We start from the raw sequence: 12,755 nt of genomic DNA, 5'->3' as shown, positions 1-12,755 counted from the left end.
ATGAACCATAGACAACACATCATCATAGGGAGGTTGTAGTATGGCCATCTAGTAGATGTGTTACCACCACAATCATAATTTCATTTCCTTTGAGATCATACATAGCCAACCTAGATAAATCAATAGGATCTAAAGTAGGTCAATCCGAGGGGATAGGAGGTTGAATAATTTCATGAAACATATTATTCTTTATTCCTATCAATCATGCAAGTGGAAAGCCACATTTGTAGTCGTGTTGACCAAAACATCAACCTCTTTTTTAATTTCTTTCAATACATGGAAGACACGTACCATTTCAAACTCTTACTAACAAATTAAGACACCCTACCAACAACTTGTTAAGATTCTAATTATACATTCTCTCTCTTTGAATGAAATTGATGGCAAGAAGGGGATCCCCTTCGACCACTATTTTCATGAAATTGTGTTCCACCCTCTTTTTTAGGCCATGTTAAAGTGATAGCATCTCAAGTTTATTGATTTTTTTAGCAAGGGATGTGAAACACTCTATTTTATGAGCATCACATCTTTATCCAACTTTTTAAAATACATTAGAATGGGATTACACCTTGAAGCTCCATCAATACTCATTTTGATCCATCCTTTTTTGAAGGGTCATTTTGATCAAAAGATTGAAATAAGCTTAGATACTCTACTTAACAAAGGACAGATTTTCATACTAACTAAAATATATTAAAACATACAAACAAATAATTAAAATATCTTGATTAATTTTTTTTATATGAATATAAAGATTCTCATTAGATTTTTCCAAAAAAAAAGAAAAGATATGCAATGTGACTGATAGATATGCTTGTGATTGACATATATCTCTGTGATTGAAGATATATTAGTAATCAAAAGTTCTCCAAAATTTAAATGACTAAAATAATATAATTATTTACATATCCAATTAAAAAATGTAAATAAAAAATAGCAATATAATATAGGTCAAGTAGATTTTTCCAAAAAGATAGATATGCTAGTGATTGATAGATATCCCACTAAACACAAACATTAATAAATTTCAAAAAGGAATCTGTACTATAACACCAAAACAGGTTATCTTTCAGGCCTTTAATGTAGAGATACTATTGGTGATGAAATCTTGTCTCTTAGCAAAGAAGATAATGCACTGGAATGACTTTCTACCTGCTTTTCTGTCAAAATTAAACTCCAAAATGACAGTTGAGTAACTTACAAGATTGCAATTTCCAACTGCCAACAGCACGTTGATCAACTGAATCCCATGACATTTTCAGATGTAGACAAAGTGTCCTACAAAGTGCATCATCGCTAAAGAACAAAAGGCATGTGAGCTTAAAAGCACCTCTCCTGTACTGTTTGTCTAAACCAGCAATTGCACAATGCTCCTGTCTGAATCATTGATGTCTTGAAGCTTCAATCATGCATTGCAATGCACATGGTGGACCATGTGAATACTTGTACTCTTTCTCTTTCTTCGTCAGCTTCTTCACATGTAACTGAAAAGACAACAACGTGCTATGCCTCAATCATTCATTCCTTCCAATCCATCTATAAAGCTCTTCATAGATTTCAGGATATCATCAAGTTTTTTGGTAAAACTTAACTGCTTTCTTTTTTGTCTGGTGGGGAAGATTGCTTGAGTTGTTTATCTGTGTAATGGCGAGATTTTTGGTTATCTCCATTACAGTCCTTTTGCTGCTCTGCATATTATGGGAAAGCCAGGTATCTATTTATGACAAGAGATTCTTGATAGTTATTCCTAAAGGGTTTCATAGATTTGTTTTGACATATGTTATGGCTGGTTTTGCAGGCAAATGCTGTTTCGCAGACTGACGAGCAGTCCCTTGTAGCTTATCCCGTAAGTTCACTTCTTTAATTAAATGGTTGTTTTACAGATTTTAGATATACATTGTGGTTTTGTAGGCATGGGTCTTTTTTATATTGATTGGGTGAATGAAAGATTAAGTGAATTTTAATAATGTTGATTGGATGAATGAATGAGTGAGTTTTAATTTGATCTTATGAATGAATGGTGGATTTTACCTAGACCTGTTATATCATCAGTTTTATAGGATGACTAAATAAATAAAGAGTTTAACTGATGTCTATTATAAGTTTGATTGATTGAATGAATGAGTTTTGGTAATGTCTATTACTATGTATCTGATTAGATGAATGAATGAATGAGTGAATTTTAATGAATCTATTATACGATTGATTTGATTGGATGAATGAATGAATAGGTGAGTTTTGATGACCTCTATTATACCATTGATATTATACAATTGATTTCATTGGATGAACAAATGAATGGATGAGTTTTGATGACCTCTATTATACCATTGATATTACATGATTGATTTGATTTGATGAACGAATGAATGGGTGAGTTTTGATGACCTCTATTATACCATTGATATCACATGATTGATTTGATTTGATGAACAAATGAATGGGTGAGTTTTGATAACCTCTATTATACCACTGATTTGATTGAATGAATGAAAGAATGAGTGATTATGATTGATTTGATTGGATGAATGAATGAATGGGTGAGTTATGATGACCTCTATTATATCATTGATTTTGATTTGACTGGATGAATGAAAGAATGAGTGATTTCTGATGACGTCTATTATACCATCAATTTGATTGGATGAATGCAATAACAAATGTGTTTTAATAACTGATTGCTATACTATCAGTTTTTAAAATCAAGAATATAATAATTATAATTATTAGCAATTTTCAAATCTTTTTGATCTTTTTGATATTAACTCTTTCATTGTAAATCTTGACCATAAATTTGAAAGATAGATCATAAGATATGATGCCTAGCTGTATAAAAGAAACTAGAAAATAAATATTTTCTAAGAAAAGAAGACTAATAGAGTTCAATGTGTACTAAATGCAGTATGGGAGCAGACAAGGCAGCCTTAAACCTGCAGGTATGAACTTTAACTTCTCCATGCAGCTTTAGTTATGGCTATTTTGATTTTTACTTGTGATGTGCATATGAAATATGTTTTAAATACTGTAAGTTTATGAAAATTGCGTGTTATTTTTTCTTCAGAGTGCTCTCCAAAGTGCTCATCAAGGTGCTCTGCCACGGCATACAAAAAGCCCTGCTTGTTTTTCTGCAACAAATGCTGTGCCAAGTGTCTTTGTGTTCCCCCAGGAACATACGGAAACAAGCAGCTCTGCCCATGCTACAACAACTGGAAGACCAAAAGAGGAGGCCCCAAATGCCCTTGAATTATTTGCTTGCAAAATTTGGATCTTCTAATGTATAACTTTGGTATTTATATTATGCCAATATTTATGTCTGGATTTCACATATATATAATAAAAAAAGATTGTGACATTTCTGCAAAATGGGTTTAATTTGAATAATGTATAATATTTTATTTTTTCAAAGTGGATTATATTGATACTTCAGTTATTATATGATGGACTATAAAAATTTGAATAGGCATATAACTAATTTATAAGTAGCTTCTATTCACATACATGAGAAAGGTTTACAATCTTCTAAAATATAAAGATTTAAGAATCTAAGAAATAAAAGTACTTTAATAGAGTACAATTATATCTATTTTTGAATATTTTATTTAACAATAATTTCATCCCACTTACGATCGCCATTTTTGTGACATGTCATATGTAGATGTACCACATTTTGTCTCCTAAGTAGAATTGTGCACTCTTATTAAAAATACCATTGCATACATTTTTATATCATTTTATTCAACTCACTCTTGATACCATTATGTGTATGTTCACATCTAAAAATCTCTACCTCCAATCCCCATTCTTCTTTGCACCAAACTCTCTATCTTAAATAGAATCGCACACTCTATTCTTTTGCCCAAATTAGTTTTTATCCATCATTTCTCATATAGAGACACTAATTTGTCACCAATAGTTTACTAATGGATAGATTTAAAATTTAATAAATATTTGTTTAAAGGAATGAACTAAGTTGTATTTAGAAATACAAGAAGACATGTATAAACACAATTATTGGCTATCACATATAATGAGGACCTTCATTATTAGAACAACACATCTATTTCTATATCTAGGGTCCACAAACAATTTTAAACACTTACAATTAATTTTCTTCAATTTAATTTATAATTTTGATAATGCAAAATTCTTGAATGTGTGAAATGCATAATGTACCCAAAAGTAATCATTTAATACAAATATAGATGAATATATCATACAATACATTTTTATAGAAATAGATGACACTTAGACACAAATCAACAAATAACACAATCATATGGAACACCAACACACTAATGATATGCAAGCATAATGAATTTAGTAATAGAATCCCTCCTCCCAATTCTCTTCATCTAAAAGACAAATTAGTAAAAAAAATTGGATGTTTTGAATGGTCACTTAGTACTTCTATACCATTTTAAAATTTAGCTAGGAATAAAAAGTAAAGGATAATCAAACTAACTAGAAAGTATTTTTCATATTTGTCATTTTGTTAAACTTGTAAGATATCCTTAGTGAAAAATAACATTTAAAAAAGAGGAAAGAGAAAATTGTCCCTTGAGCAAGGAATATCTAACATTGGCCTTTGGTTGATCTATAGCCCTTTAAAGTAATTATTCACAATGTATCTTTATCAATGTATGATACCATTTAAGGTCATTTCTTCACAAAATCCTTATTGATTTTATAGTTTGGACTTTTAAGTTTTTTAAAAATCTAGTATAGATTATTAATACAAAAGGTGTCATATGCCAAAGCATAACTCACAAGAAAAAAAACTTGTCTAGGTGCAAGTACATAGATCTACAACATTTCATATAGGCCAAGTTATGATTTCAAGATAATCTAAACATTTCAACTTTCGTTATATTTATCTAGATGTCATTAAATCCAATAGGTGGATAGATCTCAAAAATGTTATGATCGGATCTAATGACCTTCATATCAAGACCCTCCTTAGAAACCTTATATTTTTCTTCAAACCCCATTTCTTCAAATAGCACATCATAAGTATAGGTCTAGTTCTAATTTCTTTCCTAAAACTTTAAACAATATTTAACAAATTGCTCCTTCCATTTTTATCATAGGGCTAGTCTTTGACACTTTTAACTTTAGACATTTGACTATTGACTTGACTTGTATCTTGAAGTTCCCCAAAAAATTATCATTAGACACCTTTAGTGTAAGGAAAAACTACCTAGCAATGAAATGAAAGATGAGATCAAGAATTAACAAGTGCCACATAGTGGTATGTATTTGTTGTAATTTATAATAGCTTATTTAGATAGAGTAGTAAAGTTAAAAATTTGATAATTTTTTAATAATATTAAATTAATATTGTAAATTTGATTAATTTTTAATTTCTTTAAAATTATACTTTTATATTAACAATCTAATTTTTAATTTAGAAAATAATATTTTAAATAAAATTGTATAATTAAAATTAATTTATAATTAAATATAAATGTGATCGTACTATTATAACTAATTAAGTTGTATCTTAAAGTATTAATATTTTATTTAAACTAAAAAATATTATATAAAATATTATTCATAAAATATAATCACAAGTTATTATAAAAGAAAAACATGTTATTAAAATAATTGTGTAACATATTATTTATTTAATAATTTTACATAACAAAATATTTTGCTTCCTCAAAATTGGCTCCTATAAGACCCAAATTTATAAGCCAATCAAATTTAAGTAAAATAAATTCATAAATTTAAAAAAATAAAAATCTCATAAACAAACATTACAAAAATTAAAACTTTAAATTGAAATGAAAAATACTTACATCTTATTGGGTGAGATACAAAAGTTTAATAACTAGTTAAGTACAACTAATTGCAATAGTATAGCCTACGACAAATGCAACAAGTGCTACATAATGGCATGTACTTGCCTTATTGTTATTAATTGTATTTGTAAGTATTGAATACAAATTGTAATTTTTAAAATAAATTTATAATAAATTTAATTTAATCTAATTCAAATATTAGAAAATCAAAAAATAATTAATGTGGAAAATGGAAAAAACATTTATATAATTAATAAGTTCTCTAAGCAAAAAAGAAAATGGCGAGAAAAGCAGAGAAAGCAAAAGGAATAGTCTATTGCGAAAATAATTTTCGCACAAATAAGAAACCCTCCTGCGATAGAGGCAATGTAGTAAAACAGAGCTGTCCGAACAATGCAATATTACTAGCAAATGAACTGAGATGAAGACAAGCACACCCTTACATTCCAATCAGTAACAAATTCCAAGCACTCACAGATGGCGATCAGAAGAAAAATTCATTCCAAGACATGGTTAACCTGCCAAGATCTAAGAAAATCAACAAAACCATAGAACAACAAAAAATTGAAAGGATTTGAAACCCTAATTCGGCTTCACACATAACACAATGCAGTCATTCACAAGTCTCAGAATAACACGAATGAACATGAATGGAAGACCATTGTAAACAGAAAGAAGCCTAGACAAAAAAACAAAAACCAAAATTGAAAACCATATAGAGGGAGCAAAGATATAAACCACTGGCTTAAAAATCAAGCGGTCTTTTCAATAAAACCAAATACCCTAGTAGAGAAAAATAAAAATCTCCGTTGAAGCAAAGCCAATACAATAAGCATTCAAAATAGCCCACCTAGATATCCAAGCATCTAGAATTGATTCAGAGGGAAACCAAACCATGGCCCTGGTCAGCATACATTCCACCCCATCGGAAGATGCAAAATATATCAAGAAAATTGAGTGATGAAAGATACCCTAAACAAAGTGACTCTGTAGAAAGAGACAATGCTGATACTATAATCATCAACAACATAGAAAGTGAAGCAAAATGGAAGGAATGTGTAGAAAAAGGTATTTATGCATATTGGAACTGTCCAGACAAATTTAGAACCAATCTAGAATGGAACCTAGCTAAAAATCTATAAAGCAAAGGTAAGTAACATAATATCCCATACTAAGCATTATTGGTTTATGCAATGTCAGGATATAGATTCTAGAAATGAACTTTTAGAATTATCAAATTGTTATTACAAAGGGCATCATATAGATTTCATAGCATGGAAGCGAAATTTCAATGAAAATTATAACAATCATAAATAGGCAATCAAATGGATGAAATATGCAAACATACCATCAGAATTAAATGAAAACCACATTATTAAAAGAATAGGTCAATCTCTAGGAACTTTAATAGGATTTGAATCAAGTAAATACAAAACAAGAAAAATAAGATTTTTCGTTAAAACTAATTAAAACAACTCCATAAACAAGAAAATCATAACAAATAGATCAATATACAAACTAACATTCACTGAATATACAGGAGAAATCAATAATATTATAGGAACAAACGTTAATAGTACTACTATCGAAAATAACATTAAGAAAATACAAAGGGTAGGTAGGAAAAAGGATAAAAAAATAGAGGAAAACAGGGCAAAAAGAATACTAGAGAAGGATAGAAATAAAGACATGGAGAAAGCAGATATAGCCCAAGGGACTCAAATGGAGAATTCAAAAAGGAAAAAAGAGGCAGAATACCAATGGATGACAAAAACAAATTATCAACATTCATTAGAAAAATACAGAAAATGTTAGGACTACAAAATAGAGATGGACTCAATAGATGAGATAGAGATCAATGTCAAAAAACTAAAGATGCTCACTCATGAGATCTTGCTATTATAGAATGATCTGGAAGACTAGTGTATCATAGCAGAAGCTAATCATACAATACACAAATGTAAGGGATTTTTGAAGACAGATGTAGAGGAGGAAATACCAAATAGTAGCAATATACAATTTAAACCAATAGAGGAAGAGATTTGTAATAATCAGTTAGAAATAGGGTTTTGTAGAGAAATTGAACCAAATCAAGAAATAAATCAAGAACAAGATCAAACAATGAAGAAGAAAGAAAAGAGTCCAAGTATCCCACCAACAGGTTCAACACAATGGAGTAATATAACTATTAGAAAAAAAGAAAAAAAGAAGAGCTATAAATTCTAGTGGACACCAAGTAATGGAAAGGATATGTTCAATCAGGACACATAGGAATCTAGAAAGGAGATAGATATAGGAAAAATGACATCAGAAATAGAATAGATTGATAAGCAAACAAGCATGCAAAAAGAAAAGCAAGAAAATCAAGAAGAGGAAATATGGGAGGACTATGGACCTTTGGTGGAAAGCACCACTAGGAAGAACAAAAAAATAGAAAAAAGACTGGAGGAAGAAGGGCAAGATCTAGAAGCAAAAGAGGACCAAATAAGTAACCAACTTATCGAAGAAATCTTAATAGAGGATAAACAGACAATAGAAGAATCTAAAACTATAGAAAGAGTAATCAATCAAACAAATTTGGAAAACTTGAGTAAAGTAATGAATCAGGAAGGCATAAAGACACCCATCTGTGGAAAACCAAAACAGAAATGAGGATGAAAATCATTGAAAGAGTTAAGGGAAGTAGTAGGATAGGTAAAGGAACAAACCAAAATAATAGAAATCCTACAAGGCAGGAACGGGAAGAACCTTCCCAAGGAATAATGAAAATCACTACATGGAATGCTAGGGGCCTAAATGCCCCTAGCAAGAAATTCTTATTGAAGCATAACCTAAAAATATTTAATATATAGATTCTACTAATTCAAGAAACAAAATTAAGCAAAGAAGGTTGTCTAAGATTAGGACAAAAACTAGGAATCTGGAAATCAAAATTTAAACTATCTCAGGGAGCCTTAGGAGGATTGGGAATTATCTGGAATGACCGAAAAGTTAATATAGAAGACATCATTTCACACTCAAATTGGATGGGAAGCAGAGTTTCCAGCACTAAGATGAACTTATAGATGATAGTAATTAATGTCTATGGACCTATGCAAATAACAGATAAATTAACAGTCTCGAGCAAGATCAACACCTATCTCAACAAATTACAGGAAGAGAACATCATTATTGGGGGAAACTTTAATGCAATCTTAAACAGAGATTAAAAATATGGTGGGGCTAGAACAATGTCTAGAGCTACAGAAGATTTCAGAGAATGGACAGATCAGAACCATCTCATTGACATCCCAACATCTAATGAGGTGTATACTTGGAGTAATAGAACAAAAGATTTTAGCTACATAACAGAAAGATTGGACAAATTTTTCTTTAAAGGAGAATTAAGCAACCTAAATAGAGAGATCAAGGCAGAAATTCTACCTATGGTAGGATCATATCATTTTCTGGTCAAAATCGAAATCAAGGAACAAACCAAACCCAGTAGAAACCCATTCAAATGTGAAAAGATGTGGGTCACTAATAAAAAATTCATGAATAATATAAAAAACTGGTGGCAAGAAGAAAATTTTCAGCGTTCTAAAATGTTCTGCTTTGTATCCAAACTTAAGCTCGTATAAAAGAAAAGATACTAAAATGGAATAATTCACAATTCAAAAACATATTTAAAGAAAAGTTAGATATAGAAGAGAAATTGGAAAAATTAAACAAATAAGTTATTAAAAAAGGAATGAATAATGAAACCTACCAACTAGAAAAATAATACTTATTAAAACAAGAAGAAATATTGGCTAAAGAAGAAGTGTATTGGAAGCAAAAATATAGAGAAAAATGGCTGGTAGGAGGAGACCATAGCACAAAATTCTTTCATCATAGCACCTCACACCACAGGGACTATAATAATATATCAAAAATAAAAAACAAGCAAGGCATACTTACTAAAAATCTAGACAATATAGCAATTTTTTTTGTGGAATATTTTTAAGATATCCTCAATAATTATGAAACTTCTAATAGATTAAAACAAGAAGAAATGTTGAAAACTATACCCAAGATAATTTCACCTAACGATAACAAAATACTCAATAAACCATTCACATTGCAGGAAATCAAAATAACTCTCTTTAATATAAATCCAGACAAATCACCTGGACCTGATAGATTTCAAGCTTTCTTCTTTCAACAATGTTGGGATATAATAGGAGAAGATTTATGGAAAGCATTGGAAGCATCTAGGAATGGAGGAACCTTTCTAGCAAAAATCAATCACACCTTCTTGACTCTTATACCCAAGAAAAAAGAGAGTGAAGAACCATGAGATTTGATCTGATTAGGATCTGGGACTATTATAGAGGAATGCTAACTAATTACATAAATTTAATTTAAAACTTTTAATGAATCAAATTAACGTAATTGAAAAGAAAGAACAACACAAAATTAAATGGCAGAAAGAGCAATGAGAGAAAGGGACACAACACATTTGATCTTGGAGTTTGTCCGGTATGGACTACGTCTCTGAGTCCTGCTCCAATAGGGGGACCGATCCGATTAACTCCAAAAATATGGTATATTGTTACAAACCATTCCCTCAATAGCACAACAACAACACGCTAATGTGCGAGACTAAAAAATGTCCTCCAAGAAAAATTCTCTCCAAGCTTAGAAATTTTTAATTCTTCGTCGGCCTCCAAAAGGCCCCTAAACTCCCTTTTTTATACAAAAAATTAGCCTAAATAAGGCTATAACCATAAAATATAAAAAATAGAGCTTTTTAACAAATCCCTTCGAAAATACCCTTTAGCCATTTTTGAAGTTTTGGCTTCATGGCGAATTTAGGGTAAGAAAATAACAAAATAACCTTATTTTAACAAAGGTTAAGCGGCTTAGTTTTAATGTTAAATAAAAAATCTCCTATATGTATGCTAAGCCACACAAGTGGTGTGGTGGCAGTTCAAAAATTTAACTGCCCACCAGTCAGGGGTTCCAACCCCACCAGTGACCACCATTTTGAGTGGATTTGATGGTTTTAGCCTTTAAATAGGATATCTGCCATATCAACTTTGAAGATTGCCGGTGGTCCAATGGCCACCGATTAGATTTTAGGGACCAAAGGTCAGGGGTTCGACCTTGCCAGTCACCATTTCCTTGTCGCCGTGCCACTTGTGCCAATTTTTTTTTTGCCACGTCATCATCCCAAACTTCAATTAGGCATAACTTTCACATACAAGCTTTGTTTTCGAAAAAATGAATGTAGTCAAAAATCTCTTGACGAGACCTTCAATCTGATGCCAACTTTGATTGATTCTAGGGAGTTTGAAATTTTGCCATTCTAATGGCCTCTGGATTGGGGTTTGACCAACCTTTGACTGACCATAGTTTTTGCATATGGACTCCATTTTTGCCCATTCGAATTGCGTTGGGTCTAGAATTTTGAGAAATTTAACTTGATGCTAATTATTGAAGTTTTGGAGATACTTCAATTTTTGATGAAAACATCCCCCGGATCAAGCCTCGCTACTAAGAAGCTTTTAGACCACCAAAAGTTTGGATTACTCAGAAAGCAAGTGAGGGTATATTTCCCTCACTTTACCAATCTCCATCCATCTTGCCTTGCTTGGATGCATCCCCTTCAATCCCACTTGGAGGTATTCAATGGGTCCTCTTTGTGAAGTTTTGACATTTCTAGCAATTTTGACATATACTCTAGTGAAAGATCATCAACTGATGGAACTTGAACACTAATTTCTTCATCCAAGATCATTGGAGGCTCATACAACTTTAGATTCTTAACATTGACAACTAAGTAAATTTGCATGTATGGAGGAAGATTAAGGCAGAAAGCATTGGTATCGATCTTTTCCAAGATCTCAAAAGGACCATACCTGATAGGCTTGAGCTTCCTTCCTTCACCTTGCATTTTTTACTTACTGATATGTAACCAAACTCTATCACCAACTTGGAAATGGTGATCGATGCAATGCTTATCATGGCGAGCCTTATATTTTGCTTGGCTCTGCTCCAATTGTGCTTCCACTGCTTGATGGATTGCTTGGACTTTCTGGATGAACTTTAAAGCCTTTTCTGCATCATGGTGTCCATTGATAATGTCGTCTTTCTTAAAAGCAAAATCCTTTGGTGTTTTAGGCAAGTAACCAAAACAAGTCTCAAAAGGAGACCTCTTTGTAGAAGAGTGTGCTGCATGGTTGTAAGCATGCTGCACATAGTGAAACTTTCATCCCACAGCTTAGGATGCTTGCTGCAGTAACCTCTAAGCAGATACACGTTTGTCCTATTCACTACCTTTGTCTGTCCGTCGGTCTGCGAATGGAAGGCTATACTTTTATTTAACTTGGTATCCATGAGGCCCCACAATGTTGACCAAAATTCCCCTAAGAATCGAGAATCTTGATCCAATACAATGGAAGTGGGTAACCCAAAATGAACCAATACATTTTGAAAGTACATATGTGCTGTTAGTTCAGCAGTGACCTATTTTTTACAAGGCATTAAAATACATATTTTTCTGAACCGATCAACTACTACATAGAAATAATCATGACCCTTCCTAGACATAGGTAAACCTCCCACAAAGTCCATAGACACAATTTCCCATGGATGAGATGGTACAATTAATGGTGTGTACAATCCCAATTTCCTATTACTTGGTTTGCTAGTTGCACACATTACACATCCTTTTATATACTTAGTGACAGTTTCTTGCATACGAGGCTAATAACAATATTTTTGCAATTGAGCCAATGTTTTACTTACTCTGAAATGTCTTACAATCAAAGAGGTATGCACTTCTCGAATTACCTATGCTTGTTCATCTTTAGGAATGTATAACTTTCCCAAGTGATAGAATAAGTTATTCTATACATAATAGCCTTTCTCTTCTATATGTTTACCCTGGATTAAAGCTCCATAGATATCCTTAAAGTTCCCATCATTAGC

General features: G+C 31.5%; 1 protein-coding gene across 1 annotated transcript; it reads left to right on the top strand.

Annotated features, from left to right (window-relative positions):
• Positions 1-1,552: 1,552 nt before the first annotated feature.
• LOC149550589 (gibberellin-regulated protein 5-like) lies at positions 1,553-3,363 on the top strand. Its single transcript, XM_089793575.1, has 4 exons — positions 1,553-1,710; positions 1,799-1,846; positions 2,903-2,936; positions 3,062-3,363. The coding sequence occupies exons 1-4, from the start codon at positions 1,645-1,647 to the stop codon at positions 3,241-3,243; spliced, it is 330 nt and encodes a 109-aa protein (XP_089649701.1). The 5' UTR covers positions 1,553-1,644; the 3' UTR covers positions 3,244-3,363.
• The last annotated feature ends 9,392 nt before the right edge of the window (positions 3,364-12,755 follow it).

Source organism: Cupressus sempervirens, chromosome 7 (genome assembly GCF_028749045.1).
Source record: "Cupressus sempervirens isolate cs-2001-9-10 chromosome 7, ASM2874904v1, whole genome shotgun sequence".
NCBI classification, from domain to species: Eukaryota; Viridiplantae; Streptophyta; class Pinopsida; order Cupressales; family Cupressaceae; genus Cupressus; species Cupressus sempervirens.
Note: the sequence above shows the minus strand (reverse complement) of the source record. Positions and strands in the feature narration are given on the sequence as shown.

Excerpts from the sequence above, each read along its gene's own strand:
- LOC149550589 (XM_089793575.1), top strand. The coding sequence starts at position 1,645 with ATGGCGAGATTTTTGGTTATCTCCATTACAGTCCTTTTGCTGCTCTGC. Across the intron at positions 1,711-1,798 it reads GCATATTATGGGAAAGCCAG|GCAAATGCTGTTTCGCAGAC; the intron begins GTATCTATTTAT and ends CTGGTTTTGCAG. Across the intron at positions 2,937-3,061 it reads AGGCAGCCTTAAACCTGCAG|AGTGCTCTCCAAAGTGCTCA; the intron begins GTATGAACTTTA and ends TTTTTTCTTCAG.